This window comes from Bubalus bubalis, chromosome 5, assembly GCF_019923935.1.
Source record: "Bubalus bubalis isolate 160015118507 breed Murrah chromosome 5, NDDB_SH_1, whole genome shotgun sequence".
Lineage (NCBI taxonomy): Eukaryota > Metazoa > Chordata > Mammalia > Artiodactyla > Bovidae > Bubalus > Bubalus bubalis.
In genome coordinates, this window is record NC_059161.1 from 112,527,680 (window position 1) to 112,554,064 (window position 26,385).

At 46.4% G+C, this 26,385-nt stretch overlaps 1 protein-coding gene across 6 annotated transcripts in view; it reads right to left on the minus strand.

Annotated features, from left to right (window-relative positions):
• ETS1 (ETS proto-oncogene 1, transcription factor) overlaps nt 1-26,385 on the minus strand; it is a 138,739-nt gene that overhangs the window by 17,230 nt on the left and 95,124 nt on the right. For 4 of the 6 annotated variants that reach the window (XM_006072374.4, XM_044943561.2, XM_006072375.4 and 1 more), the window contains 5 exons: nt 20,847-20,966; nt 18,439-18,639; nt 14,718-14,795; nt 13,290-13,538; nt 8,511-8,771 (listed from right to left, as the gene is read on the minus strand). In XM_006072374.4, coding sequence (XP_006072436.3) covers nt 8,511-8,771; nt 13,290-13,538; nt 14,718-14,795; nt 18,439-18,639; nt 20,847-20,966 — 909 coding nt within the window. The remainder of the gene's footprint in view (nt 1-8,510; nt 8,772-13,289; nt 13,539-14,717; nt 14,796-18,438; nt 18,640-20,846; nt 20,967-26,385) is intronic. The other 2 variants (XM_006072376.4, XM_025286400.3) reach the window with 1 other exon arrangement.

The window sequence follows — 26,385 nt, forward strand, 5'->3', positions numbered from 1 at the left end:
GACCCACTCACTGGTCCGACAGCACCCAAGCTGGAAAGGCAACGGGGAAACCAGGAGATGCCAAGGGGCACAATCAAGGGATCAACTGGAAGAGCCCTTCACAGCTGAGGCCATGGGAGTTTCCAGGCCAGCTGCTCACGACCAACAGGACCTGCGTGGTTGCCTCAGCAACACACGGGATGGATTCTGCTCAGGGGAAACATTGGCTTCAAAGACACAAAGGTGGAGCTTCCAAGAGGAGACAGAGTGGCATTCCAGCAGGGTCACCACCCAGTTCCACCACATGGAGTTAGAGTTTGTTAAAGAAACAGCCACCCAGAAAATGGGAGACCCAGAGAAGCCTTGAAAGCAGGTGGTTGGCAGGGGAAAGGGGTTGCTGTGTCCCCTAAAAAGATGGGTCCCCTTGTGAGTTTCCTGACTCCAAATCCAGGCACCCATAGGCTTCAGGTGGTTTAAACACCAGGATGTGCAATCTGTTTTGTACAGTATAAAGGTGTCTCTCTGCCCTAAAGGCAGCTTCCTGGAGCTACGGGAGCTGCGTCCAGTCCCCAGGGTGGCTCAGCCAGCTGCGGTCTTCAAAGGCGACTGACAAAAAACAGGGAACCTCCCTGTCCACACCTTCAAAGCCGTTTAGAAGGAAAAAAACGAACAACGAAGCCGAGTCCTCCCACCATGTGATTTTCTCCACGGGTGGCAGATGTCTAAGGCCAACTGTCCCCATGCAAACCAGTCAGGAGGCAGAGACAGTGGGACCTCCACACAGGCAACAACACCAAGCGGCTTCTGATCCCTCCAGCTCGGAGCTGCCGGGGACCCCCGCCCCCAAGCTCCAACGTACTTCCCCAGCAGTCTCATAACTGAGCAGCATGTCAACTCGCTACTCCAGTGAGATCCCACTCACATTCCATGTGCGCACTGAGGACCCACCGTCAAACACAGCGCAGAGAATCAGAATTCCCCAGCTTCTGAGATGCTGGCTGGTAGCTAGGCTCCACGTAGGCTGAGGGGGTTTGTCTGGCTTCCTGCAACCCACCACTCACAGGGCCCTCTGAGGAGGAAAGGGCAGATGCTGTTTCTGCCTCTCTCATTGCCAAACTCTTCTCCTCCCAGCCATCCAGGAGCTACCCATGGATGCTCTACCCTGAGACAGTGACACTCCCTGTAAGCCTGAGGCCAAGTCCAGCTTTGCCTGGGTGAGAACCTCAGGATCCTTGTAAATGGCAGGACTGCACAAAAAGGGCACCAGGGTTTTACGCTTACGTCAGGAAAGACTGTAGTCAACTCACCACCTTACAGCCACAGTACTGACACGGAGCGATTGTATTCCAGAACCTGGCTTAGGGAATATTCCCTCCACCCCCAATTATAAAGCTCCAAGTTGTTCCTAATAACATCTCCATGGGAATGCAGGCTATAATTAGAATCTCCTGCACCAATTCACACCACAGTGCTCTTCTGCTCTGGGGACCCCCTCTCCTTTCCTCATCAGTGACTGAGGCTCATGAGAAGCTGCCCCTGGGGGTTGTACCTGAGGACACTGAGATGATTTTGCAATCCAGCTTTCCTTCAGAAAACCGTGATTTCAGGTGATGCCGCCCAAGCTCAGGTTTCATTCTGAACTGAAGGGCTTGGAAGCCCTTCCTTCTCTTAGCAGTAGCTTTATGTTTCTGAACCCTACAACTCAATGACCAGTCAGAATGCCCAGGTTTTAGGTGTGGCCCTTGGACTCTGTTATTGTGTGAGGATAGACAGGCTCTAATTTATCTACAAAATGAGAAGAAGGTTTATTTCGGGCTAAAAGCAACAGATGCTAAAGCATCTATTTCTGCTTTATTGACTATGCCAAAGCCTTTGACTGTGTGGATCACAAGAAACTGTGGAAAATTCTGAAAGAGATGGGAATACCAGACCACCTGACCTGCCTCTTGAGAAACCTATATGCAGGTCAGGAAGCAACAGTTAGAACTGGAAATGGAACAACAGACTGGTTCCAAATAGGAACAGGAGTACGTCAAGGCTGTATATTGTCACCCTGCTTAATTAACTTCTATGCAGAGTACATCATGAGAAACGCTGGGCTGGAAGAAGCACAAGCTGGAATCAAGATTGCCAGGAGAAATACCAATAACCTCAGATATGCAGATGACACCACCCTTATGGCAGAAAGTGAAGAGGAACTAAAAAGCCTCTTGATGAAAAGTGAAAGAGGAGAGTGAAAAAGTTGGCTTAAAGCTCAACATTCAGAAAACTAAGATCATGGCATCTGGTCCTACCACTTCATGGGAAATAGATGGGTAAACAGTGGAAACAGTGTCAGACTTTATTTTGGGGGGCTCCAAAATCACTGCAGAAGGTGATTGCAGCCATGAAATTAAAAGACGCTTACTCCTTGGAAGGAAAGTTATGATCAACCTAGATAGCATATTCAAAAGCAGAGACATTACTTTGCCAACAAAGGTCCGTCTAGTCAAGGCTATGGTTTTTTCAGTGGTCATGTATGGATGTGAGAGTTAGACTGTGAAGAAAGCTGAGCACCAAAGAATTGATGCTTTTGAACTGTGGTGTTGGAGAAGATTCTTGAGAGTCCCTTGGACTGCAAGGAGATCCAACCAGTCCATCCTAAAGAAGATCAGTCCTGGGTGTTCATTGGAAGGACTGATGCTGAAGCTGAAACTCCAATACTTTGGCCACCTGATGCAAAGAGTTGACTTACTGGAAAAGACACTGATGCTGCGAGGGACTAGGGGCAGGAGGAGAAGGGGACGAAAGAGGATGAGATGGCTGGATGGCATCACTGACTAGATGGACGTGAGTCTGAGTGAACTCCGGGAGTTGGTGATGGGCAGGGAGGCCTGACATGCTGCGATTCATGGGGTCGCAAAGAGTCGGACACAACTTGAAAAGCAACGAGGATTGTCTAGGGCTTCTGTTTCTACAAGGCTAGTACCGCTTTGTGCAATGTCTCACTCAAAAATACTTGCAAGTTGAATTCCTGATGGTCTCAAATGTCTTTCAGAGGCTGAAGGATCAGCTATTCATAAGTCTGCACAGCATAGTAAACCATAATTTCATTACAGGTAATGAATGGCTTGGAGCTTAGCCTTTTCCCACGCTCCGTGATAAAGAAGAGACCCTGAGCACTTCATACAACAGCTGAAACACAAAGCTGGGGCCACACCTACACACTGACAACACAACTATTACCAGCAGGACTGCTCCACACCAACTGCAGGAGTGACAGGAAAGAATTCCTTATCTGCATCAACTGAAGTCTGGCAATCTGGAGTGAAGTTCTAAGAAGGTGGTTTAGAGACCATAGCTCCACCCACTCCTGCATGCCACGCCCCCTCCCCCTGCATAGTGTTAATGAGTGACAAGCAAGGCACAAGGCCCTGAATCTACTCTAATGGGAGTAACTGAGATAACCAATGAGTGTTCTCATTCTTTTAGAGAGAAAGATTTCAAACTGAGGTGAGACATCCAGCACTTAAGTTTCAGTTCAAGAGCCACCTTCCTGCAGAAGGCTTGGAAAAAGTCATTTTTTTGTGTCTCAGTTTCGTCATTGACAAAAGGAGCCTGGAGGGACAGAGAAGGGAAGGGATCAACACTCTTTGACAATCCAGCATATTATTCTACACCTACTGAAATGGAGGGGGAAAAAAATCACGGATGCCTATGTTTGTCAAGGATCTAGAAAGTATTTTGTTTAGGTCCATCAAATACACAGAAAACACAGGGCCACCTCTCTCAGATGGTTTTGTAATCAGATGGGGTTCATAATGTATCTTCAAACAAAAGAAAATGGAGCTTTCTGATTGTATCAGTTTGATAATCATAAGCAGTCCCAGCAAGGTAAGAAGGTGCATTCTGGCGGAAGCCAGTGCTGCATTTGATGTATTCTTAACTCAGCTAACAGGCAGGCTTTCAAGCCACGTTATCTGCCCCCACATCTTGACCTAATTTAACAAGTTGCCATGGGAGCCCAATGAAGGTTGATGCAATTTTCTTATCTTGGGAGGAAGAATGCAACTGAGCGAGAGAATGTGAAAATTCAGTTTCTAACTGATTTCCACACTTACGGTGCGGTAACTAAGACAGCATCAGAAGAAGTCAAATGTATTCCTTTGAGGGTGTAATGGGCAGAGAACTGGGCTCCCAGGGACAGGAAAATGGATTCACGTTCCAGTTCAGGGTATCTATACAGACATCCTTTCGTTCAGGTGACATAAAAGGTATACATGTGCTCCTACTGTGTGGACACACATACCCTGGAGGTAAGCAAATTTAAAGGAAACAGATTAAAAAAAAAAGAGAGCATAGAACTTGAGATCGAAAATAGGTGTGATGTTTATGAGCAATAAAGAGTTTTGCCAACACTTAAACAATGATTTCCACTCTCCAAAGTACTTTTCCGAACTTCAGATCATCTTGGCATGTCTGCATAGACTCAGAGACTCGTTTATAAGAACTCCAGTCACTGCACACATCCCAGGTGGTGGAGGGGCCTAGGGAAGCATGTTCTGTTCCCTGGCCTGTTCCCTAGGATTTATCTGAGATGATAAGAGGTCACAATGAGGGGCAAGATATAGTTTTCACTGTGGACAAGAGATATTTACCAGACAGTGACCATGGGGCCGAGGGGGTGGAGGGAGGTGGGAGAGGCTGGGGGGGTGGGGAAGAAAGCCACCCAAATTTGGACCACTCCCCATACACCAACCATGGGGTGGCAGGGAGTCAGACATGACTGAGCGACTAACACCACATGCCAAATAAATCCTGACTTTCATCAAACCACAGCAATAAGAAAATCCAGTTCAAGTCTAAGGACAATGACAATATCTTGAATTCGTCAAGATAGTGAACCTTCCAGGCCTACGAGCACTTATCTGTACTCAACATGTGCTCAGAAACATCTGCTGAAATAATTGATTTGTTACGATTGAGCTTTCTCTCCTGTGTCTAGCAACTTGTCTGGCACTCATTTGTCTCATTAACTGAGTTAGTTCAATTACATGCTCACAGATCTCCTACCAAGAGAGGGAGGGACACTTCCACTTCGCTAAAAGTAGAAGAGGGTACAAGGTAAATTTGCCTAAAATCACACAGTGTGTGAGGGCTGGGGGGAGCATGGAGGACTTCTGTTTTCTGGGCTATTGTTTGCACCTCTATCTGAGATGGCTTGAAAAGTAAAATCCCCAGTTACAAAGAAGAAAAAGCTGAATGGTAAGATACTTTAAAAATTGTATTTTAGTTCAAATGACTACTGGAGTTTTTGAGATCATTAACTGATAATCATCTTCTCCTTTGTCCCATTCAATGAATATTCTACTCCCTTAGAGATAGAGACAGAGAAAGAGGGAGGAAACAAGAGCGAGGAAGAAAAGGATGAAGGAACGATGGAAGGAACGAAAGGAAGGAAGAAGCAATCATTAAAACAATCCACCCAAAGAAGTGCATGTGTGCTCAGTCATGTCCAACGCCTCTGCAACCCCATGGACTATAGCCTCCGCAACCCCATGGACTGCAACCCCATGGACTGTAGCCCCATGGACAGGCTCCTCTGTCCATGGGATTCTCCAGGCAAAAATACTGGAGTGGGTTGCCATTTCCTTCTCCAGGGGATCTTCCTGACCCAGGAATTGAACCCACATCTCCTCATTGGCAGGTGAATTCTTTACCACTGAGCCACCTGGGAAGCCCAAACAAGGGATGACATCAAACACAACTCAGACTTCCAGGACATTCCTGTATTTGTCCTGAAAAGAGGTTTAGGTGTTCTGATCTGTTTGGCTTTGGATGAGAAATGCCCATCTGTTAGAAGGCTCACAGGTGGCATTTTGGTGTTGGCTCTCCTGATGGCTGTCTTCATGTCCAAATTCGTACTCCTAGGTCTTAACATTCCACTTCATCCTTTTCCTTCTCTCCTTGAAACTATGACACTTGGAGAGATTTCCAACTCTCAGATGATTCTTGTCAAGATCATCTTAGCTGAAACTCTTCAAATCACTCTTGTAGAGAATGAGCTCTGCAGGCCTCTCCCATCAGACTCCAATAACTTATACACATGCCCTTTACAGAAGAGTTTCTATTTGAGGTGGAGATCGGGCTTTCACCATTTCTAGAAACTTCTAAACTTTTTGTAGAGTAGCCACGATTCCTTACCACAATCTTACCCCATGCAGGTTGACCTAAATCATAAGGCTTTCTCTGGCCATAACCCAAACTTTAGAACTTAAAAGTCAGTATACTTAATGTCATTATCCACAAAACCACCTTAACTAGCAAAATTTTCAGAACTGCACACCAAACGAAAAGAAAAGGATGAAAACTGTTAGAGGAGAAGAATTATGATCATGCCTGCTGACCGTGGTTATGGTAGAGATTATGTCAGAGGGAATAAGGCAAGACTTTTAATAAGGAGAAGCTACACTGAGGATTTGGTCCTGGAAGTCAGGGTGGCAGGGGGAGGAGAGGTGGTAGCCTTTTCACTTGGGCAAAGACAGCACCTGCACCACAAGGAGAGAGGCAAACACAGCCACTCGGAGATGCCTGCCACCTCCACAGCCCCGATTCACTTCACAGCTACCTCTGCCTCTCCGCCTCCTAACTACGCAATCATTTTCCTCCTCCTCCATCAGTGTACCCAACTGGAGTCCAGTTCTCAAAATACCTAAGTGTTACTATAAGGGGTTTCCCAGGTGTCGCAGGGGTAAAGAACCTGCCTGCCAATGCAGGAGATGCAAAAGAAGCAGGTTCGATCCCTGGGTCAGGAAGATCCCCTGGAGAAGGAAATGATGGCCCACTCTAGTATTCTTGGCTGGAAAATCCCATGGGCAGAGGCGCTTGGCAGCCTACAAGTCCATGGGGTCGCAAAGAGTCGGATGCGACTGAGCACAAGCAGCACTCTCATACATCCTAAAAGACACTTTACATACTTTCTTTACTCCAAATGTCATTAATAGAAAGGCACAAACTTTCTCCTGTCTGCTGCCCAGAGGGAAGGGACTGACCCCCTTGCAGAACAGCGATTTCCCACCTACTCGTGATGCTCAAGCAAGGACTTGGGAAATATTGTGGGAAGAAAAAAAGTAGTTGACTATTAAGCTCCTTTCTGGCCCACGACTCTGTATATAGTCCTGGTCACTACTTCAAAATCCAAACATGACTCCTGAGCACCTATGCATGGACTGAACTGCACAAGGAGCTGGAGGGATACAACGTAAGAGACACAACCCTGATCCATGAAGGAGGAGGAACTTTTCCAAGCATGTGAGTTGTTCTCAAAGGTCAGCTGAGTTTCCTTGAGTTTTCCCTCACACAAAAACAGGGATAGAGCTTAGTCTTAAGATCAGATAGACACCTCTCTAGAAATGCACATTGAGGTATCTGTCTTCATCCACACAAAGGGTCTTCACATGGTGACCCACCCAGGGTGGATAAATTCCAAGAGGCCAAGACCACCACTGCACATTCGAAGCTTAAAACAAGCTCCACTCACAACACAATTTCTGAATTTTAGCAATACTACGATCTTACAGGCTTCCCTGGTGGCTCTGCAGTAAAGAATCTGCCTGCAGTGCAGGAGCTGCAGGAGACGTGGGTTCGATCCCTGGGTCAGGAAGTTCCCCTGAAGGAGGGCATAGCAACCCACTCCAGTATTCTTGCCTGGAGAATCCCATGGACAGAGGAGCCAGGTGGGCTATAGTCCATGGGTTGCAAAGTGCTGGACTGAAGAGACTGAGCAGGCACAATCTTACAGAAAAGATCTGATCATTAATATATTCCTACTCCTCGGATAGATCTCAGACATACTCTTCAAACCTTCCCAAGGTTACACAGCCTCTGTGCCCCACCTCGCTTGGACAATGAATTCAGATTCTTGGACCAGATTCTCAACCAAAGCCCAAGCTCTCAACATACACCTTCCTTTCTCTATGATCTTTCTTTTGTTGAACATGACTACAACTTTCACTCCTGGGGGAAAAAAGTCAATAATAAAGCTCAGTGAGAAGAAAGGTTTTCTCTAGAGGCCAGGATCTAGCCTGACTGTAGGGTGACTGAGGGCACTTTTCCCATTTCCACTCCTGCCTGATAATGAGGATTCTACTGCCGATGAGTCCAGGGAGTAGACCCATTCAGTGATGGCTTTCAGCGACGCTGCTGCTGGCTCTGTGTTCAGAGAGCCCTCCAAGAGCTGGTGAGAAGAAGCCCCTTGATGCTAGGCCGGGAAGGCAGAATTTCCAGAAGCACCAGATCGACAGAATTCCCTTCCCCTAGTTACAGATTCAAAATATCAGTTTTCCTACCACTCTTGGAAAGAATCCCTTGAAATAGAATGATATTATTTGCTTCCAAAACCCAAAGGCTATCTGCAGAGTGGCCTGAGAGGCTGACCCAACCTCTCAGAGTCTTCTTGTCCCCTAGGAAGGGGGCGACCTTAGGGGCTGGGGACAGCACAGAAGTGTCCAGGGAGCCCACCCCAGCGGGCGGGAGGAGGCCAGGCGTCCTACCTGTGTAGCCGGCCAGGGCCGCAGCAGGAATGACGGGCTTGTCCTTATTGAGGTCAGCGCGGTCACGCACATAGTCCTTGAAGGTGCCCTTGGGCTTGTGGTTGGGCAAGGCAGCTGGATAGTCCTCGGAGTCGAAGCTGTCGTAGGAGGGGACGCGCTGCAGGCTGTTGAAAGACGACTGGCTACTCCAGGACTGGGTGAGGCGGTCGCAGCTGTCATAGCTCTCTATGCTCTCGAAGGAGTCCTGGCCCCCGAGCTTACCTGGAGGAGGAGGAGGAGGCGAGAGGAGGGCGGGGAGGAGGGATGGGAAGAGACACTGTGAAACCCTCTCGGTGAGGATGCGCAGGAGGGATACAGAGCGGCCGGCGGGGATGGAGGTGCGTGCGTTTGCTCGGGGGAAGAGGGGCTGCCTGCCTGGACCCAGCCTGAGAGCCCCCTGCATGGTCCGGTCTTGCTCCAGAGCCTCTAGGACCGAGACTCAGAGCCGGGTGTTGCTACTCATCTCTGCCAGGGGGAGACAGCAGTGTTTGGAACGACAAGAATTCCACAACCAGAAACCTACAGGCTGAGAAACACGTCTGTTATGACGAGATTTCTGGCCGATGAGTTAGACCCAATGAGGGGATGAAGAAATCTGAGCTGCATCAGGCTCAACTCACCCTCTAGCCTAACTCAAGCCAAGGAGATGATTTCAAAAGGCCCCATTTGGCAAAATATTTTGGTCATAAGAAAAAAAAATTCCATTACACTAGGAGAGGATTGACCTTCCTTGACCTTGGAACTAAAACACTATTTTTTAGCCTTTTTTCCAAACACTCTTTGAAATGTACATCATACTGCCTCTATGCCTTCTCAAATAGAAAAAGAAGTTATGAGATTTTTTTTTCCAGGAGATTAAAAAAGAAAACATTATCATTCTCTAAACAGAAATCCATATTCTTTACCAAGCACTATCTGTACTTGAAATTTGTGCTTTATTAGGGAAACGAAGGCAATTAAAAAAACAAAGAAGTTGACTAAAGAGTTAAGGTCCATAGCAATGGCAGAAATCCTTTACTCTGTGAGTTGCTTAAGGCATTCTTAACTGACCACAAGATCATGCAAGTTCATTAATTTCCCAAACCAGGTTATAAACAGCTGCTATGATTGCATAATAGCTCCTAGAGAAATTTCCATTGGCAAAAAATGCCATTTAAAAGGAGGCTGAAAACGGAGGAGGCGGGGAGGAGGGGGTGGACAAAAACAAACGCAGCTAACTGCTGAAAAGGCTCACAGGAATATTTTTTATGTTTTATTTCCAGATACTTTCCAGGCAACCTCAATTAAATCATGGGAGATTAAATGGCTGATTGAGTCCAGCAAAGTCAAGAGGCCAAAGGATGTGACAAATGTGCATGCAGAAATACCTGTGAGTCAAGGCTGGCTTGCTTACTCTGACGTTTAAATCCCAGAAGAAAGTTGGTATATACAAAGTAATACTAGTAAGTTTCTGGTGTATCCTCCCCTTCACAACAGAGGAAATTCATTAAGACAATGAAATTCAAATATTTAATTTTGGTGTCCAAACCAAAATTAAATATACAGTAATTAAGAAGGAAGATATATCACTTCCAAAAAAGATTTTTAACCCCAGATAAAAGAAGTTAAATATGTAATTTTTGCATTATCTACTCTTGTAAATTTCCTGAGCCTCTTATCCCTTCCAACATTGCTTGGAACAAAAATATAGTTAGTTATCTGCTTCGTCTCATTCCTTCTTCCAACCACTCATTCAAAGAACGGCAATCCCCAGAAAGCCTCGGAGCTGTCCGCCCCATCTGCCAAGTCCACTGTCATATTTGCAACTTATTATTATTATTATTATCATCTAGTTAATACTCTGTAATGACCTACATGGGAAAAGAATAAGAGTGGATATATGTATATGTATATATATATATAAACTGATTCTCTGCTTTATACCTGAAACTAACACAACATTATAAAACAACTATATTCCCCAAAAATGTTGTAAATAAGAAAACTTTAAAAAGAAGGAATTGTCCCTTCCAGAAATTCACATTAAAAGTCTCAAGAAAACAGACCCCAACCAAGAATGCAGCAGCCTCTTTTCAACAGAACAGGAAATTTTGTGGCCTCCCATAAAAAGGTGTTTGCTCATTCCAGCTGTCCATCTTAAACATACCAAAAGCCTAAGAAAGAGTTTATATTTTCATGAGGAACACCCCACCAAGTCCCCTGCATTTACACTCAAAAGTCCCTGAGATGATTCCGTCAGTCATTTTTATACCGGGAGGGCGTGGAGACTGGAATTTCCACTCGCTGGACAGCTGAGGTTCCAAGGAACCCCAGTAAGCAGGGACACTGAACGAGGCCATAACCGCCCCCTGGCAGCCTCTCAAACATGAGCCAAATGCAACTCTGTTGAGAGCTGCGGTTTATAGCAGGAGGCTGCTTTCATTTCAGCTCTCTTTCACAATCCTAGAGCTGGGAACCTTCATTTACGGGTATTTTTCTCCCAAAATGGGTTGGTTCCAACTAGATGAGTCGCTCAGTTAGGCTACTGTGTTCAGGGGCGGGGAAGCTCGTGTCCTCTAAGACATCCATCGGCTGGCTTTCCTGAGAAACGTCTCGGCGAGGTCCTTGCAAAGCTCCCTGACCCCACCACACAGACCTCAGGGCACCCAAAGCAAGAGGTGGGGGAGCCCCGTGGCAGCCCACTCAACAGACCAGCCCAAAGAAGACAGTTCTCTGAGTCCAAGGAAGTGGAATAGAAACACTCTGTCTACCCGAATGCAGTCTGGGAACACTGCGATTATTGTTCATCATCTTCAACTAACAGTGATGCTTTCAGTCTACCCCAACCCTGCCATGGCAGAGTCAATCACCCCGCTGGAATACGTCCTGTTTGCAGCACTCTTCACTCGTAAAAAAGCAACCGTGAACAAAACGGTCTGCCCCCAAGTTTGTGTGGTGAGATGCTTGGTGTGAGCAAAGGAGAATGAGGCCAGAGAGCAAGCCTTCCTGTTTCTCTGCGCAGTTTACCGTCTGGCCCACCCTCATTCATCTGAGGTCGCAGGAACCAAGAGAAGGAGAGGGAAGAGGCCAGTAACACAAAGCAAAGCCAGAAACAAGGACAACAGTCCTGCCCAAAGTGACAGCACGCTGGGCACCCCCCCTACACACACACGTACGCGCGTGCACAGCCTCACTGCACACTCACAGAAAGCCCCATGAGAAAGACAGGCGTTCTGTTGCTGTGACCCGCCTGAGAAAAAAGGTACACATGTGAGTGTAAGTATTTAAATAGCCCTGCATCCAAAAATAAAGAAGGGGAAGGTAAAGCTGGTCCCACCCATCCCCTTCTGTCTGAAACACAAACACCCCGTGGCCCTAGGAGGCAGATCACAGGCTCCGATTCTGCTGGGACTTCCCCTCCGCAGGCCTGCTGGGAGGAAGTGGGAGCCTGGACGCTCGAAGGAGCTGAGCCTAGGCCTCAGGACAGGGAGCGGGGTCAGCACTGAGCAGACATCACTGCGAGGCCGGCCACTCGGAAAGACTTCCTCCTGCTCCTCTTCCTGTCTGTAACTCTTTCCAGTTTATCCATCAGAAGAGTCAAGCTAGTTCTCCTGTTGACTGATCTGTAGCATCATTTCAAATATTTGGCAGAAAAGTAGATTATAGGACTGGCAGGAACCTGGGTAAGCTTCTGTATATTGGAATTAGAACTCAATAATAATAATAATAATAATAATGTGTTACCTAACATTTCTGGGCTTCTGTTCCCTTTTCTCTGAAACCTAATTTACTCTGATTTTAGGAAGAGTTCTATAATATCTGAAATCATGTCTTATTTCTGTTTCATTTTGGATAAAAGGTAACATCCAGAATATAAAAAAAAAAAAAAGAAAATCAGCTAGTTCTTCTCCCATGAGCAAGTCCGTCTTTATACAGGACTGTCCTTCTATCAGAGCAAACAGTCTGGACAGGTCACTAGATGGGTTGTGTCTCTGAGTGTTTAGGTCCCGATCTTTAAAGTTGAGGGTATTTAACCTTTTTTGGCTTTGTAAGGTCAGTCAGCTCTATTCAGAACCATGTAGCTCACTGTCAGTGAATATGTTACCTTTGTCATAAGAGTCACGGCAGTAAGAGAGAGTATCTAGTTTTGGAAGCTTCTGGCCACCTCTTTCCCTGGTCCTCTAGCTAAATACACACTTAGACCACACTGCTGATGACTGGTTCCAAATAAGCTGTTGGTTAACCATCTTCTATCTTCCCAAACCAAAGAAGTCACAGGAGGTTGGGAAGCCCAGGCTGAGAAGCAGAGGTCATCAGACACCAAGCCAGGAAGGGTAGTCTGACTCGGGAATATTCGAACACCAGGACGACGCGGAGATCAATTCTCTCCGGGAGGGTTCTCAGAATCATTTTTATGTGACTGTGTCCTCCCTAAGCAAAATCCTCTCAAGGAAAATAAAGCACACATGCACCTAAAATTATTATTTGGTGAAATATCATACCTAACTAAGAAATGTGACTGGTCTTCCTGCCGGATTTCAATTCCACCATGGATCCAGTCTTTGTCATCATAAAGCCTCAGCTAAGACTTCATGATACAAAGTTCTTAACAGCTAGACGTTTTAAGACAGAAAAGCAAAAACTCAGGCATGCCCATGGCTAAGAGTGAGGGAGGAAAAAAAAAAAAAAAAAAAATGGAACCTAGGAAATGCACCAAGTGAGGCAATTCTTAGAAACTTCTAGAGCAGAAATGTGACCTACCACGACTGGCCCTCCCCATGCACATGTTGTCTGGGGTCACCACTTCTTGTTTGATGGCAAAGTAGTCAGTCTGCAAGGTGTCCGTCTGCAGAGTGTCCCGGAGGATGACCGAGGAGTAGTCGTTCTCATATTTGAGGGAGAGGAGCTCCTCCGAGCTGATGGGATGGAGAGTCTGGTAGGACTCTGTGATGAAGCTGGGCTCGGAGAACTCTGAGGGAGGGACGCACTGGGCGTGCTCGATACCGTAGCCTGGAAACACAGAGTGTGCGATTGGAGAGAGGAGAGTTGAGTACCGAAAACAGGCTATTCCCTCCCCATTTACAACGGCCCCATGATGTTAACCAAGCTGACTACCTCAGGGAATAAAAGACAAGTACTTGAAGTCAAAAGGGCCTGGGTTTTCAATCTGGCTCCGCTACTTAAGGGCCATGGCCCTTGACAGACACTTCCCTTTTCTGACTGAATTCTCTCATCTCTGAAATAGGGATGATGGCAATCTTCCCCAGGGCATTGTGATGAAGATCCAAGGACAGCACACAACCAACCTTTCTAGTACACAATAAACTCATTGTTGTTGTGAGTATACAGATCATAATAAAGTAAAACGATAAAGCGAAAACAAACCTACTTAAGATACCCTTTGAAAGCAAAGCCATCAGATAAGCACAGCCCTACACTAATTCTCTTCCTCCAGCCATTCCTGCAACCTGGTGAGGGTTCAGGCACCAGGAGGACAAGGCTTTCTGCTCAGAGACAGAACCTGAAGCTACAGGGCATGCCCTGAAGGAAAGGGCATGTTCCCTAACCCTAACCCTAGCACAGTTTAAAGGGAACACTGTTGCACATACTAGCAAAAAGGAAAGAACAAGATCAAAATCCCTGACCTGAACTTCTGTTGGCCACCACATGGCCCAGGGTCAAACAGGACCACTGGAGGGAAGCAAATCGTAGTCTCTCTGTGACTATCTGTCACGCTGAAGAAATCAGCGAGACCCCAGTGTAGGAGGATGCAGGTGAGCAAAACGTGCAACAGGCTGAAACCTTGTGCTTTGTAGGAATAACAAAGCAAATAAGCAAGTGTCTACATGTTTTCTGAGGTTTTGTTTTTTTTTTAATATGGACCATTTTTCAAGACTTTATTGAATTTGTTACGATATTTCTTCTGCTTTACGTTTTGGTTTTTTGGCCACAAGGCACATGGCATCTTAGCTTCCCAACTAGGGATCAAACCTGCACCCTCTGCTTTGGATGGTGATGAAGTCTTAACCACTGGGCCACCAGGGAAATCCCCAAGAATCTACATGTCCAAAGCTATTAATTTCTGTAGAATTGCCAGGCAGGAGCCTGAGATGGCCTAGGACAGGGTTCCTTTCCTAAGTTCCCATCACAGTGAGCAGGAAGAGAGAAGAGGAGTCAAATGGAACTTACTAATGAAGTAATCCGAGGTATAGCGGGACTCTGGGTAGGGAGGGTTGACTCCATTAACTTGGTATGGCTTCACATCCTCTGCAACAGACCAGGAAGGAAGGGAACAAAGAGGTCAACATGCGAGCAGTGCTCAACAGAAGAGGACCCTGGAGGCGAGGACCACAGTGATCTCAGTCCCTCTGAGAGAAAATCTGCATGTTCCCTAACTGAGCTAGTGTCTGAGCCTCCCCTGACTGAAGCCTTGTCTACAGATGAGCTCACCAAAGTATGGCTAAGTTTATGATTTCAGTAGCTGGAAAAGGGGATTTAATATTTTGGAAAGCACGCCCATGAGTAATCTCAAAGGGCTGGGAAGGCATCCACCCTCTTTCTGATGTGTGCGTGTGCCGCCAGCCTCCAAGGCTTGAAGACATCTTATTGTTGTTGTTTAGTCGCTCAGTCGTGTCCGACTCTTTGCGACTGTCAAGCTCTTCTGTCCATGGCATTTCCCAGGCAAGAATACTGGAGTGGGTTGCCATTTCTTTCTCCAGGGGATCTTCCCGACACCTTGGGAGTTAACCAAAATCAGTCGCCAACATTCAAACAGATCAGGTCCAAAGTTTTTCAACACAGGACAATCTTTTTAGGTAGGAAGATTTTTATTATTTTCGTATTATTCTTATTGCTATTTTATTTATTTTTGGCCATGCTGCACCGCACGAGGGATCTTAGTTCCCTACCCAGGGATTGAACCCCTGCCCCTTGCACCAGAAGTATTGGAGTCCCAACCACTGAACCACCAGGGAAGTGCAAGCAGGTAGATTTCAGAGCCTCCACTTCTTCCAACAGATATCTGGTTTTGGTGTTTTTTCCACTGCCCTCAGATTTCAAGTTCAGGCCCAGATAAGACACTAGTAAGGTGATTCTACTTGGTGAAATATGACAGAAGAGACACATAACTAAAGTTCTGTCCTGGTGCCAAGCTCCATAGGAATGAGATAGAACGCAGAGGAAGGTAACCAAGCAAGAGAAACTTCTCCACTGAACGAAAGTGAACTTGTAGATCCCCTAATGACCCTGGAATCTGGTGGTAGCCCCTGACTACTGTATGGAACAGTCGGATTACATTTCACTTAAGAATCAGACATAGACAGAGGGGGCCGGTTTGGGTTTTTCCTCGGGTATTTGATAGCTTGTTGGGAGCAGAGACTGCTGGGAAAACAAGTTCATGCCTGCACAGAAAAACAGTTCCCAGCTGAGATAAAATGATTAAACTCTGCTTCAGCAGCTTATCAGATTGAAACATCCCCTGTACCTTTGGCCTGCCACCCCACCCAGAACAGCTATGTTTTTTTCAGCACTGGGTTGCCTTACTTTAATCACAGAACAAAAGCTGTAGCCTCAATACAAACATCATGCTCAGCTCTTGGAGGATCTGAAGAAGCACAGTCCTTCGTCTCCTTTGAAAATGGGTGAGATGTTCTCAAACTCACTCCATTACTCTCTCATTCTCCTAAATTCACTGGTATGATTCCTCTGCAGGAAGGTAAACAGCCGATTCACTGGAAAAGACCCTGATGCTGGGAAAGATTGAAGGCAGAAGGAGAAGGAGACGACAGAGGATGAGACGGTTGGATGGCTTCACTGATTCAATGGACATGAACTTGGGCAAGATCTGGGAGACGGTGAGGGGCAGGGAGACCTGGCGTGCTGCAGTCCATGGGGTCACAAAGAGTTGGACGTGACTTGGTGACTGAACAACAACAAAGCTTCTGCTCCCCCTCCATGAGTCCGCATCACTACACAAAGAACATACAACGGGAAGTTTGGCTGAAAAGACCCAGGTGTAAGGAAACAAGTGATATTGAGGAAACCACCTGACCTGTCCTCATTTTGCAGACAAGGACTCACTCTAAGAGGACATGCCCTTCCTGTGTCCCATGGTTGCTTTGAGAACCCAAACAGACTGGTTCACAGTGCAAACTTTTCTGTCTATTCATCCTATTAATTTTTAAGAGTTTGATATTGAAATCCCAACTAAAAATCTTAATTTATCTACTTAAAAAATAATTACATAGTGGAGCTATATGTACCTTTGTCTTATATTTTCCAAGGCTCCTGTAAATGTGTTATCATAATTTCATAATTTAAAAAAAAGAAAACGTATTTTCAAGCCCTTTGGAAACAGGAAATGCTGTATAGATGAGTTGTAACCGATCAGAGCCAACTGAGACACCGTAGAACACCTGGCTGGCCCTGGGGTGCTGACGAGAGGGAAGCGGTGCTTTGGCAGCATGTATTTGGGTGACACGGTCTGATAGAGTCCACTGCCATGTTTATAAGCCAACGCTTGCATCAGACCTGCTCTGAGCCTGCCGTATCCTTTCCCTCTATAAACAGGCGCTCACGTCAACATGTTATGAGTGGTTTGTGTGCAGTTACGCCGAGATCACGGCGTGGCTTCGGGGAAGCCAGTACCGCCGCCCAGCAGTCCTGGGCCAGATTCACCTACTTCTCAATTCTGCTTATTTATTTATTTTTCAGCTATTGCTGAGGAGAAAGCGGGGGGCGGGGGGGAAAGTAACAGTTCTGTGCCCAGAGGAGTCTAATTTGGGTCTCTCCTGGGCATTGCAGAATGGAAAATATCCTTAAACAAAGGAAGGTATTGTATGGAATAAAAAGTGCTAAGCCTGAGCTCTGCTCCCTGCCCCCCGCGTCTGTGCCAGGGGTTGGAGCTGGTGACCACAGGGAAAGGGTGGGCCTGGGTCAGAGAGGGCAATGGGCTTCTAGGCTTACAGTCAGCTGGAGGGCACTGCTGACTGGGAACTGCAATTTATTTTAAGAAGAAATTCAGAAAAATAAGCGCAAAAACACCCAAGTTTGCCGCCTGCTGCTGTTTCTATACTCAGCCCGGACTGTGGTGCATGAGTCACTCAGTCCAAAAAGGTTGGAAGAGGCTGGTAGGCGAGGCCATGTCATTACAAGGTTGCAACACGACGTCCTGACATAACCCTGGCTTCTGCTTCAGATGGAAAAGGTGTACCTCGCGACTGCAATTCCAATCCCGTTAGTGGGCAGAGAAGACTGCTTATTAGGAAGCTCTGAAACACTGAGCTTGGATGTGGCCATGGATCAGGGGAGTGCGTTTCACGATTGCCAAAAAAAAAAAAAATAGAAAGAAAGAAAGGAAAGAAATACTCTTTTGCTGGTTGTGGGCACTGCTTGTTCAAGCAGTACATGAGTCTAAGGTAAGGACTGAGACTAGAACTTTGCAAACCGAGAAGCTTTAGGAGATAAAGATGAAAAGTGGAGGCATCCACATATACACTAATATATGTAAATAGATAGCCAATGGGAATTTGCTGTAGGACTCTGGGAACTCAAACTGGGGCTCTGGAATAACCTAGAGGGGTGGGAATGGGTGGGAGGTGGGAGGGACACTCAAGAGGGAGGGGACATGTGTACACCTATGGTTAATTCATGTTGATGTGTGACAGAAATCAAACCAATATTATAAACCAAGAATCAATCAATTAAAAATAAATAAACATTAAAGAAACTAACGTTTATGGAGCACCTGCGCCCTACCAGGCACCATATGGCAAGTCTCCACAGACTGTATGTGCTGTGGCTGGACGTTCAGATGACAACCTCGATGTGGAACCCTGCTCCCCAGTCGACTCCGGAAGCTGCCCCGTACAGGCCCCACCTCCCCCACCCCCCACCCACCTCATGCATTTACCTTTCTGTAGGATCTCCAGGTGTTCCCACAAGATGTCCCCAACGAAGTCTGGGGCCAGCTCGAGAAAGCAGTCTTTCCCCAGCGCGCAGAGGGCTGCCCCGTTCATACAGAACTTCTGGAAGTCCACACCCTTCAGGCTGAACTCGTTGACAGCCCACATCACCCAGTCCCGAACGTGGGTCTCTGTCCACTGCCGGGGATCTGTGGGGAGAGATCATATGGTGTCCCAGCAGATCAGGGTCTCAACTCTTTCCTGAGCCTCGGAGACTACACGAAAGCACCGACCTTCACTGAGACGTTCTCAGATTCACGGAATGAGGAAGGCCTAATGGAGTATCTTCTATAACCCTCCTCCCCGCATCCAGGTCAGCCCCATCTTCTCCCTCCCACCAGTTAGCTGATCACTGCCATCAGCCAAAAAGTAACAAAGAGTGTTCTCCACCCATGGAACCTTCTAACAGGTTCCAGGAGTCTCCTCTCTCCCTGCCTTATTTCCATCAGACTTTATTAAACCTGGGACAAGGGAACAAATGACTCCTTTAACGGCAACAATGACAAAGTCAAGTGTGCTCTGGACGTTGCACTCACCTCTCCCTGCACTTACTCATGTAATTTACTTGCGGCCATTATGCTTAATTATTCTTATCTTAGTTAATGATGGTTAGTATAGTTGTCCTTGCATATCCAATGTGATTGGTTTCAGGACCCCTCCCAGATACCAAAATCTGGGAAGGTGCATGTTCCCTTATGTATATAAAAGGGTAGGGCACACTCAGCCCTCTGTGTCTGTGGGTTCTCGCATCCCCAGATTCAGCCAACAGAATCGGATCTGTGGTTGTCTGAAACTGCCATATGGAACCCTTGGATGAGGAGGGCCAACTATAGTGATCACAGCAATTAGCAGCAGTGAGCCATTCAAGTGATACTTAGTAGTAACATTACTGTGTGTGTGTCAGTGGCTCAGTTGTGTCCAGCTGTTTGCAATCCCATGGACTGTAGCCCACCTGGCTCCTCTGTCCATGCATTTCCCAGGCAAGAATACTGGAGTAGGTAGCCATTTCCTTCTCCAGAGGATCTTCTCAACCCAGGGACTAAACCCGGGTCTCCTGCACTGCAGGCAGATTCTTTACCACTGAGCCACCAGGGAAGCCCAACAATGTTATTAGGCACCTGTATTATACCAGATAACCTGCAAAATATATACATAAGACAGGTCCTCCATTGAGGGGCCATGTAGAACAGACGACACATAACCTTCACGTGTGGCCCTGGTTGGTGATGGCAGGGTGTGGTGCCTACAGCCCACCTCCTACCCCCTCTCAGTGTTCTCCCCTTCAGTCCAGATGATGACTTGATAAGATGATGGAAAAGTGGATGGTCAGAACTCACTTTATTCTGCTTTATGACTGGGCTCTGCTGTCAGCGGAGGTTTGTGGGAAAGCGGAATATGTGAAAAGGTCGACAGATTCATTCCCTGAATCTCCCTGAGGCCTGTGTCTGGCAGGGTGGAAGCTGCTCCCGCAGCAGTAGCTCTGGCTGGGTGCAAAGGCAGCCTCTATTTCTCTTACTCAATAGAAACGTGTTCCTTCTGCTCCCAGTTGCTCGGGAAATGCTGCTTGGTCAAGGCTTAAGTCTTCCCCAGTCATTTTTCCTTTCTGACCACTCAAGTCACTTCCCTTTACATTCCCGAATAAACCCTTTCAGAGGAGAATGTGTGTGTGCTAAGTCGCTTCAGTTGTGTTTGACTCTTTGCAACCCTGTGGACCACCGCCCGCCGGGCTTCTCTGTCCATGGGATTCTCCAAGGCAAGAATACTGGAGTGGGTTGCCATGCCCTCCTCCGTGAGATCTCAACCCAGGGATCGAATCTGTGTTTCTTACGTCTCCTGCATTGGCAAGCAGGTTCTCTACCACGAGTGCCACCTGGAATGCCCTGAGGAGATACCCAAGTATAAACACATTTCACCAAAGGACATGGAAAAGGGTAAATTCCCAGAACTGTAGCTCATGGAGTTCATCTAATGGCAGCCCAGAATGACACCAAGACCATACCTTCCAAACTTGTCTGTACAACAGAGTCACCTGAGCTTTACAATTACTGATGCTACCAGCAATTGTGACTTAATTGGTCTGGGATCTGGCCTGGACTGTGGAATTTTCTGAAGATCCACCATCTAATGTTCAAACAAGTTTGGGCACCACTGCCCTAAGACCAAGATGGCAGGGACAAGCCTGGGAGATGAGGGAGCATCAGCATGTGTCTACGCTTGTTCCAACAGACGTCTATCCCGGTCTGTGGCTGCTGATTGAGGGTGGTGAGTAATAGTGTCTATCTCAACCAACAGGTGAGAAAACCAACTGTATCTCAAAGTCTTGTCCATCCTCTCTCCTTCCAACTTCAAAACCTACCTTTTGGAATTCCCAGACGTTGCTGCTCTTTAGAGAAACCACTGAAAGTAGCTTTCAAAGCTTGAGACATCATTTCTTTGCTGCTAGGAGTTAAGAGCGGGACATCTGCACATTCCATATCTGCAAGGCAAAAAATATCATATGAATACAAACAAAAATGAAAAAAGTGATGGATGTCAGCTAGACTGATGGTGGTGATCGTTCTGCAATATACACAAATATCAAATCATTACGCTGTGCACCTGAAAGTAATAAATACATGTCAGTTATACCTCAATTTTAAAAATGAAACTAAATAGGTAGTTAACCACCCATAAAATATAATAGAGCATGAATGGGCTGAAGGAGGCAAGCTGAGAAATAACTGTAGTAGCATCGTCACCAGGGCAGGTAAAATTTGGGGGGCTTTCCATAATGTGGTAGGGTCTGTAAAAAAAAAAAAAATTCCCAACTCTTGCCTTGAATGTCTGTATCTCTGACAAAATACGTCAATTCTTTCTGAATAGCTCTACCAGTTCCCCATAGCCTCTATTCATCCTTCACATTCACTGAGAATATTAATGTTTCTGCACACTTGCTGTTACCTCTGAAAAAGAAATAACAGCATTCATTCGATAAATAATTATTTAGCCCTTGCTACATGCAAGAGATTAGAGAAAGAACAGTGAACAAGACAGAAATGATTCCCACCCTGATGGAGCTTGGTATCAGGTTCCAGCAGGGAAATCAGTTAGTAAAAATCTATTTGCACAATTAAACTTCAAATACGTCAACAAGGGCTTCACAGGAGTAGGAGATGAAGTGTTAACCCATAATAGTGCCCTTTAGGTCTGGAGGAATCAGCAAAAGCCTCCTTCAGAAGACAGATGTTTGACCTGAGATCTGAAGGATAATCAAGAAAATTATTCCAGACCAGTGGTTCTGAACGTGTGGTCCCCAGACCAGCATCACCTGGGAACTCAGCCCCACACAGACCTCCTGAATTACAACCTCTGAGGGGGCGGAGCCCGGAAATCCATTTTCAACACAGAATCCAGGTAACCCTTATGAGCACTGATATTAGAGGACTGAGATCCTAAGTGAAGGGAATAGCATAGCTGAAGATTCTGAGATGGGCAAAGAGAACCTCGGTTGCTTTAGTATCGAAACGGTCAGTGCAGCTGCGGCACAGTGATGGGGGATAGCAGCTTGAGAGGAGGCAGAAAAGTAAGTGAGGAGGGTGTGCAGGAATTTATAACTGTGTCCTAAGTAAGACAGAAAGGCACTGAGGGTTTCCTGCAGAGGAATGACATGATTATATTTTGTCTGAAGAAGATCACCTTGCAGTAATTCTTTTTTTTTTTTCTGTCTCACTGCACAGCACGTGGGATCTTAGTTTCCCAACCAGGGATTGAACCTGCTCCCCATGCATTGGAAGTACGGAGTCTTTATCACTGGACCACCAGGGTAGTCCCTATGATAATTCTATTTTTCATTTTTCAAGGAGCTGCCATCCTGTTTTCCTCCCAGTGGCTGTAGGATTTTACCCTGTCACCACAGTGCACATCGGGCTTCCCAGGTGGCCTGGTGGTAAAGAAGCCACCTGCCAGTGCAGGAGACGCAAGAGTTACAGGTTCAATCCTTGGGTGTGGAAGACTCCCTGGAGGAGGAAATGACAACCCACTCCAGTACTCTTGCCTGGAGAATTCCATGCACAGAGGAGCCTGGCAGGCTACAGCCCATGGGGTCACAGACAGTCAGACACGACTGAGTGACTGAACAACAGCATAGTGCGCAGTCCCGCCTCCCTGCCAGCCCTCAGCAGCCATCCTAATACACGCCAAGTGGTATCACACTGTAGTTCTGATGTGCATTTCCTTCATGACTAATGATGTTGAGCATCTTTCCATCCACTTACTGGCCGTTTGTGTATCTTCTTTGGAGAAATGTCTATTCAAGCATTTTGATCATTTTAAATAGAGTTATTTGCCTTTTTTTGTCAAGTTTTAGGCATTTTCTATATCCCTCGTAACTCAGTCAGTAAAGTATCTGCCTGCAGTGAAGGAGACTCAAGTTCAATTCCTGGGTGAGGAAGATCCCCTGGAGATGGAAATGGCAACCCACTCCAGTATTTCTGCCTAGAGAATCCCATGGACAGAGGAGCCTGGCAGGCTACAGTCCATAGGGTTGCAGGAGTCAGATACAACTTAGCGACTAAACCACCATATACCTAGAAAAGTTGACAGCAGAGTCTTGAAGAGATATTTGTATACCTATGTTCATAGCAGCGTTATTCACAAGAACGAAAATGTGGAGGCTGTCAACTGTCCATCAACAGATGACAGGATAAGCAAAATGCACCAATAGTATATACATATAATGCAATATCATTCTGCCTTAGAAAGGAAGGAAATTCTAACACACATTGCAACATGGATGAGACTTCCCATTATGGTAAATGAAATAAGTCAGTCATGAAAAAGACAGATTATATGAGGTACAAATTTATAGAGTCAGCAAGTAGCTGCCAGGGACTGGAAGGAGGAGGGAACGGGGTGGAGGGGGCAGGGAGTTGTGTCTTGGGAACAGAGTTTCAGTTCTATGGATGAAAACAGTTCTGGAGGTGTATGATGGTGATGGCAACATGGATGTATTTAATTCCACTAAACTGGAATTAAGGCTTCCCAGATGGTGCTACTGATAAAGAACCTGCCTGCCAATGCAAGAGACATAAGAGACACGGGTTTGATCCCTTGGTTGGAAGATCCCCTGGAAGAGGGCACGGCAACCCACTTTAGCATTCTCACCTGGAGAATGCCATGGCCAAAGGAGCCTGGCGGGCTACAGTCCATGGGGTCTCAAAGAATCAGACACAAATGAAGTGACTTAGCATGGGCACACAAACTGTAACTTAAAAATGGTTGAGTTGGTTTAAGTTTTATGTTATATTCATTTTTACCACAATTTTTAAAAATGGGGGAAAAAACTCTTTCTTAGCTGCCCCATATGGTTTAGGAAGTATTTCTGAATGGGTGAAGGAAGACTTGTTAAAAAGCTCTTGCATTAGTTGTGGTGAGAGATGATGGTGGCTTTGCCTAGGAAGGTGGCTCTGCAGAAAAATTCAAGTGGGCAGATGTGAAGTGCATAGAGCAGACAACAGCTGTAAACCTGATTTATGTAGGTGGAGGAGAGGAGCGAGATGCAACATCTGTAGAGTCACCCATGGGTCCTCTGCTACTGTCGCATGTACCTTCATCCCTGCTGTAGCCAATCCCTCTTGTACTTGCAGATCATGTTCAAAGCCAAGACATGTAGCTATGGTTCAAGTTAAAAGTCCTCCAAATCCACCTCAGGCACAATTTCCAACAAAAAGCGAAAAAGAAATGACTTGAGGATTCCTACGAGCTGTCCTGTGACCTTCAGACATCAACGCACTTCACTGCAGTCCTTTACAGAAGCCCTCCTACTCCCCCATGTTTCACGTGAAACAGACATAAAATGGCTGAGTTCCAGGCAGGGCCACTGAGAAGTTCCTCCACCAGCCATCTCTAAAACCTGTCTGGTTAAAAAGTTCCCAGTGGGCTAAGTCACTTCAGTTGTGTCCTTGTGACTCCATGGGCTATAGCCCACCAAGCTCCTCTGTCCATGGGATTCTCCAGGCAAGAATACTGGAGGGGGTTGCCATGCCCTCCTCCAGGGGATCTTCCCCATGCAGGGATCAAACCTGCGACTCTTAGGTCTCCTGCATTGGCAGGCAAGTTCTTTACCACTAGAGCCACCTGGGAAGTCCAAAAAGTTCCCTGGATATACACAATGTGTTACTGGCTGGATAAAATGGAAACATAGAGGAGGGACAAAAAAATGACAACTGATGACCTCTGAAAAAAGAAGCAAGTCTATTGCTTCTGAACGTCAAAATGAATGGAAATTGTGAGGCGAGAAAAAAGGGCAGGCAGCACTTTCCCAGAGTTTGCTCTGAGCCAGGTTGTCAGGAAACCGCCCAGTGTCAGCCCTCTTGCCCTGGAAGAACCAGGAGGGTTCACAGCCGTGGTTCTCCCAGGCCCTGCACCGAGGGGGATCTGAAGTTCCAGGGAGCAGAGAGTTTGGGTTGCTTTGGGCCATGCCCAAAAAAACCTAGTGGAAAAATCAACATGCCTCCAGGAAGACTGACAAAATGATGGAAAATCCCAGATTGTTACAGGGGGAAAAGTGGGGGGAGGGGATAAAATGTTGATTACATAACATCCAGCCCTTTGAACAATGGAGTAATCATCAAATGAGTCACCAAGAAAGACATTAGTGCCTCCCCCCATCCCCTCTCTCCTCGCCCCAGAACAGCTATGGGACAGGTCCAGGAAGTCTCCCCTCAGAGTGGAAGTCAGTTTGATTCAGAGAAAAGGACTCTTTATTTAACCAAGAGTATGGCTTCTGACTGAAACACAGGATTCAATCAACAAAGGCTGGATGAATTCACTGTCTTCCGAATACAAATCGACTCTCCTTCCCTTCGCCGCCATCCAACACGAATCCATGAACTTGAACTGTGTGGGTTCTGTTGTGTGTGTCTGTTCCTGCCACTGGATTTATAACTCGATGAAAAGGACTCTACGGATGGCAGAAACTGGCCAGGACTGCACATGTGGAAGATGAGAGCCAGGCCAAATGGATGGGCAGTGATGATTCTGTGAACTGGAACTGAAGGATGAGACTGGCAAGAAGGCCCCAGGAACTTCTCAACAGGAAAGCCTGGGCAGTCAGGTGCCAGGATGATGTGCACGCCTCTAGGCTGACAACACCCCACACAGGTTTCTGCTTCCTGTCTGGGAGCTGGCACTTCTGGGTTCTGGCTTAATTCTCTCCAAGGGAAGCAGCTACACTTACTTGTGCCTGCCCACCTTGATGCCATCTTCAAAAGCCTGATCTACATGCCATCAGCTGCAGCTGCACGGCACTCAAGGGCTGCGCCCCTGGGTGGGGATTCAAAGTGCCAGATCTCTTGAAAAGGTGCTCACAGCCCAGCTGGGGAAAGTCAACCCCACACATTCGGGACACCTGCCCTTGATGAGCTCGGAGGAAGGCGTATCACAGTCCTTGGGCCCAAAGGACTCAGACAGGAATGTCAGAGCTTCATCTATTTTCTTAAAAGTGTAGAATTTGGGGTTAAAAAAAAAAAATCTAAACTCCTCTGTAAGGGAATGGACAATCAGGCAGGATTGCATTTTTCAGTAGCACAGGGGTTCCATTTAAATGATGATGAATCATCACATTCAAAAGAGGATGTTAATTTAAAATATTAAACTCTTATCGTGTAGATTATGAATGCAAAAAAGTCCTCTAAGTTGCTCATTTATGTCCGTGCCAGTTCTGTCAATGATAATCACCAAAAACAATAAAGAAATCATCACATAGGTGGAGAAGGTGACATGGTTTAGCCCAAGCAGGCACCTTTGTTATGCTTACCATACTTTGTCTCATTACCTATTACAATACATTTGCATTAGGAACCAAAAATATTTCTAATGTTAGCAATAGCACCTAGAAAGTAATCGAGGCTCCACAG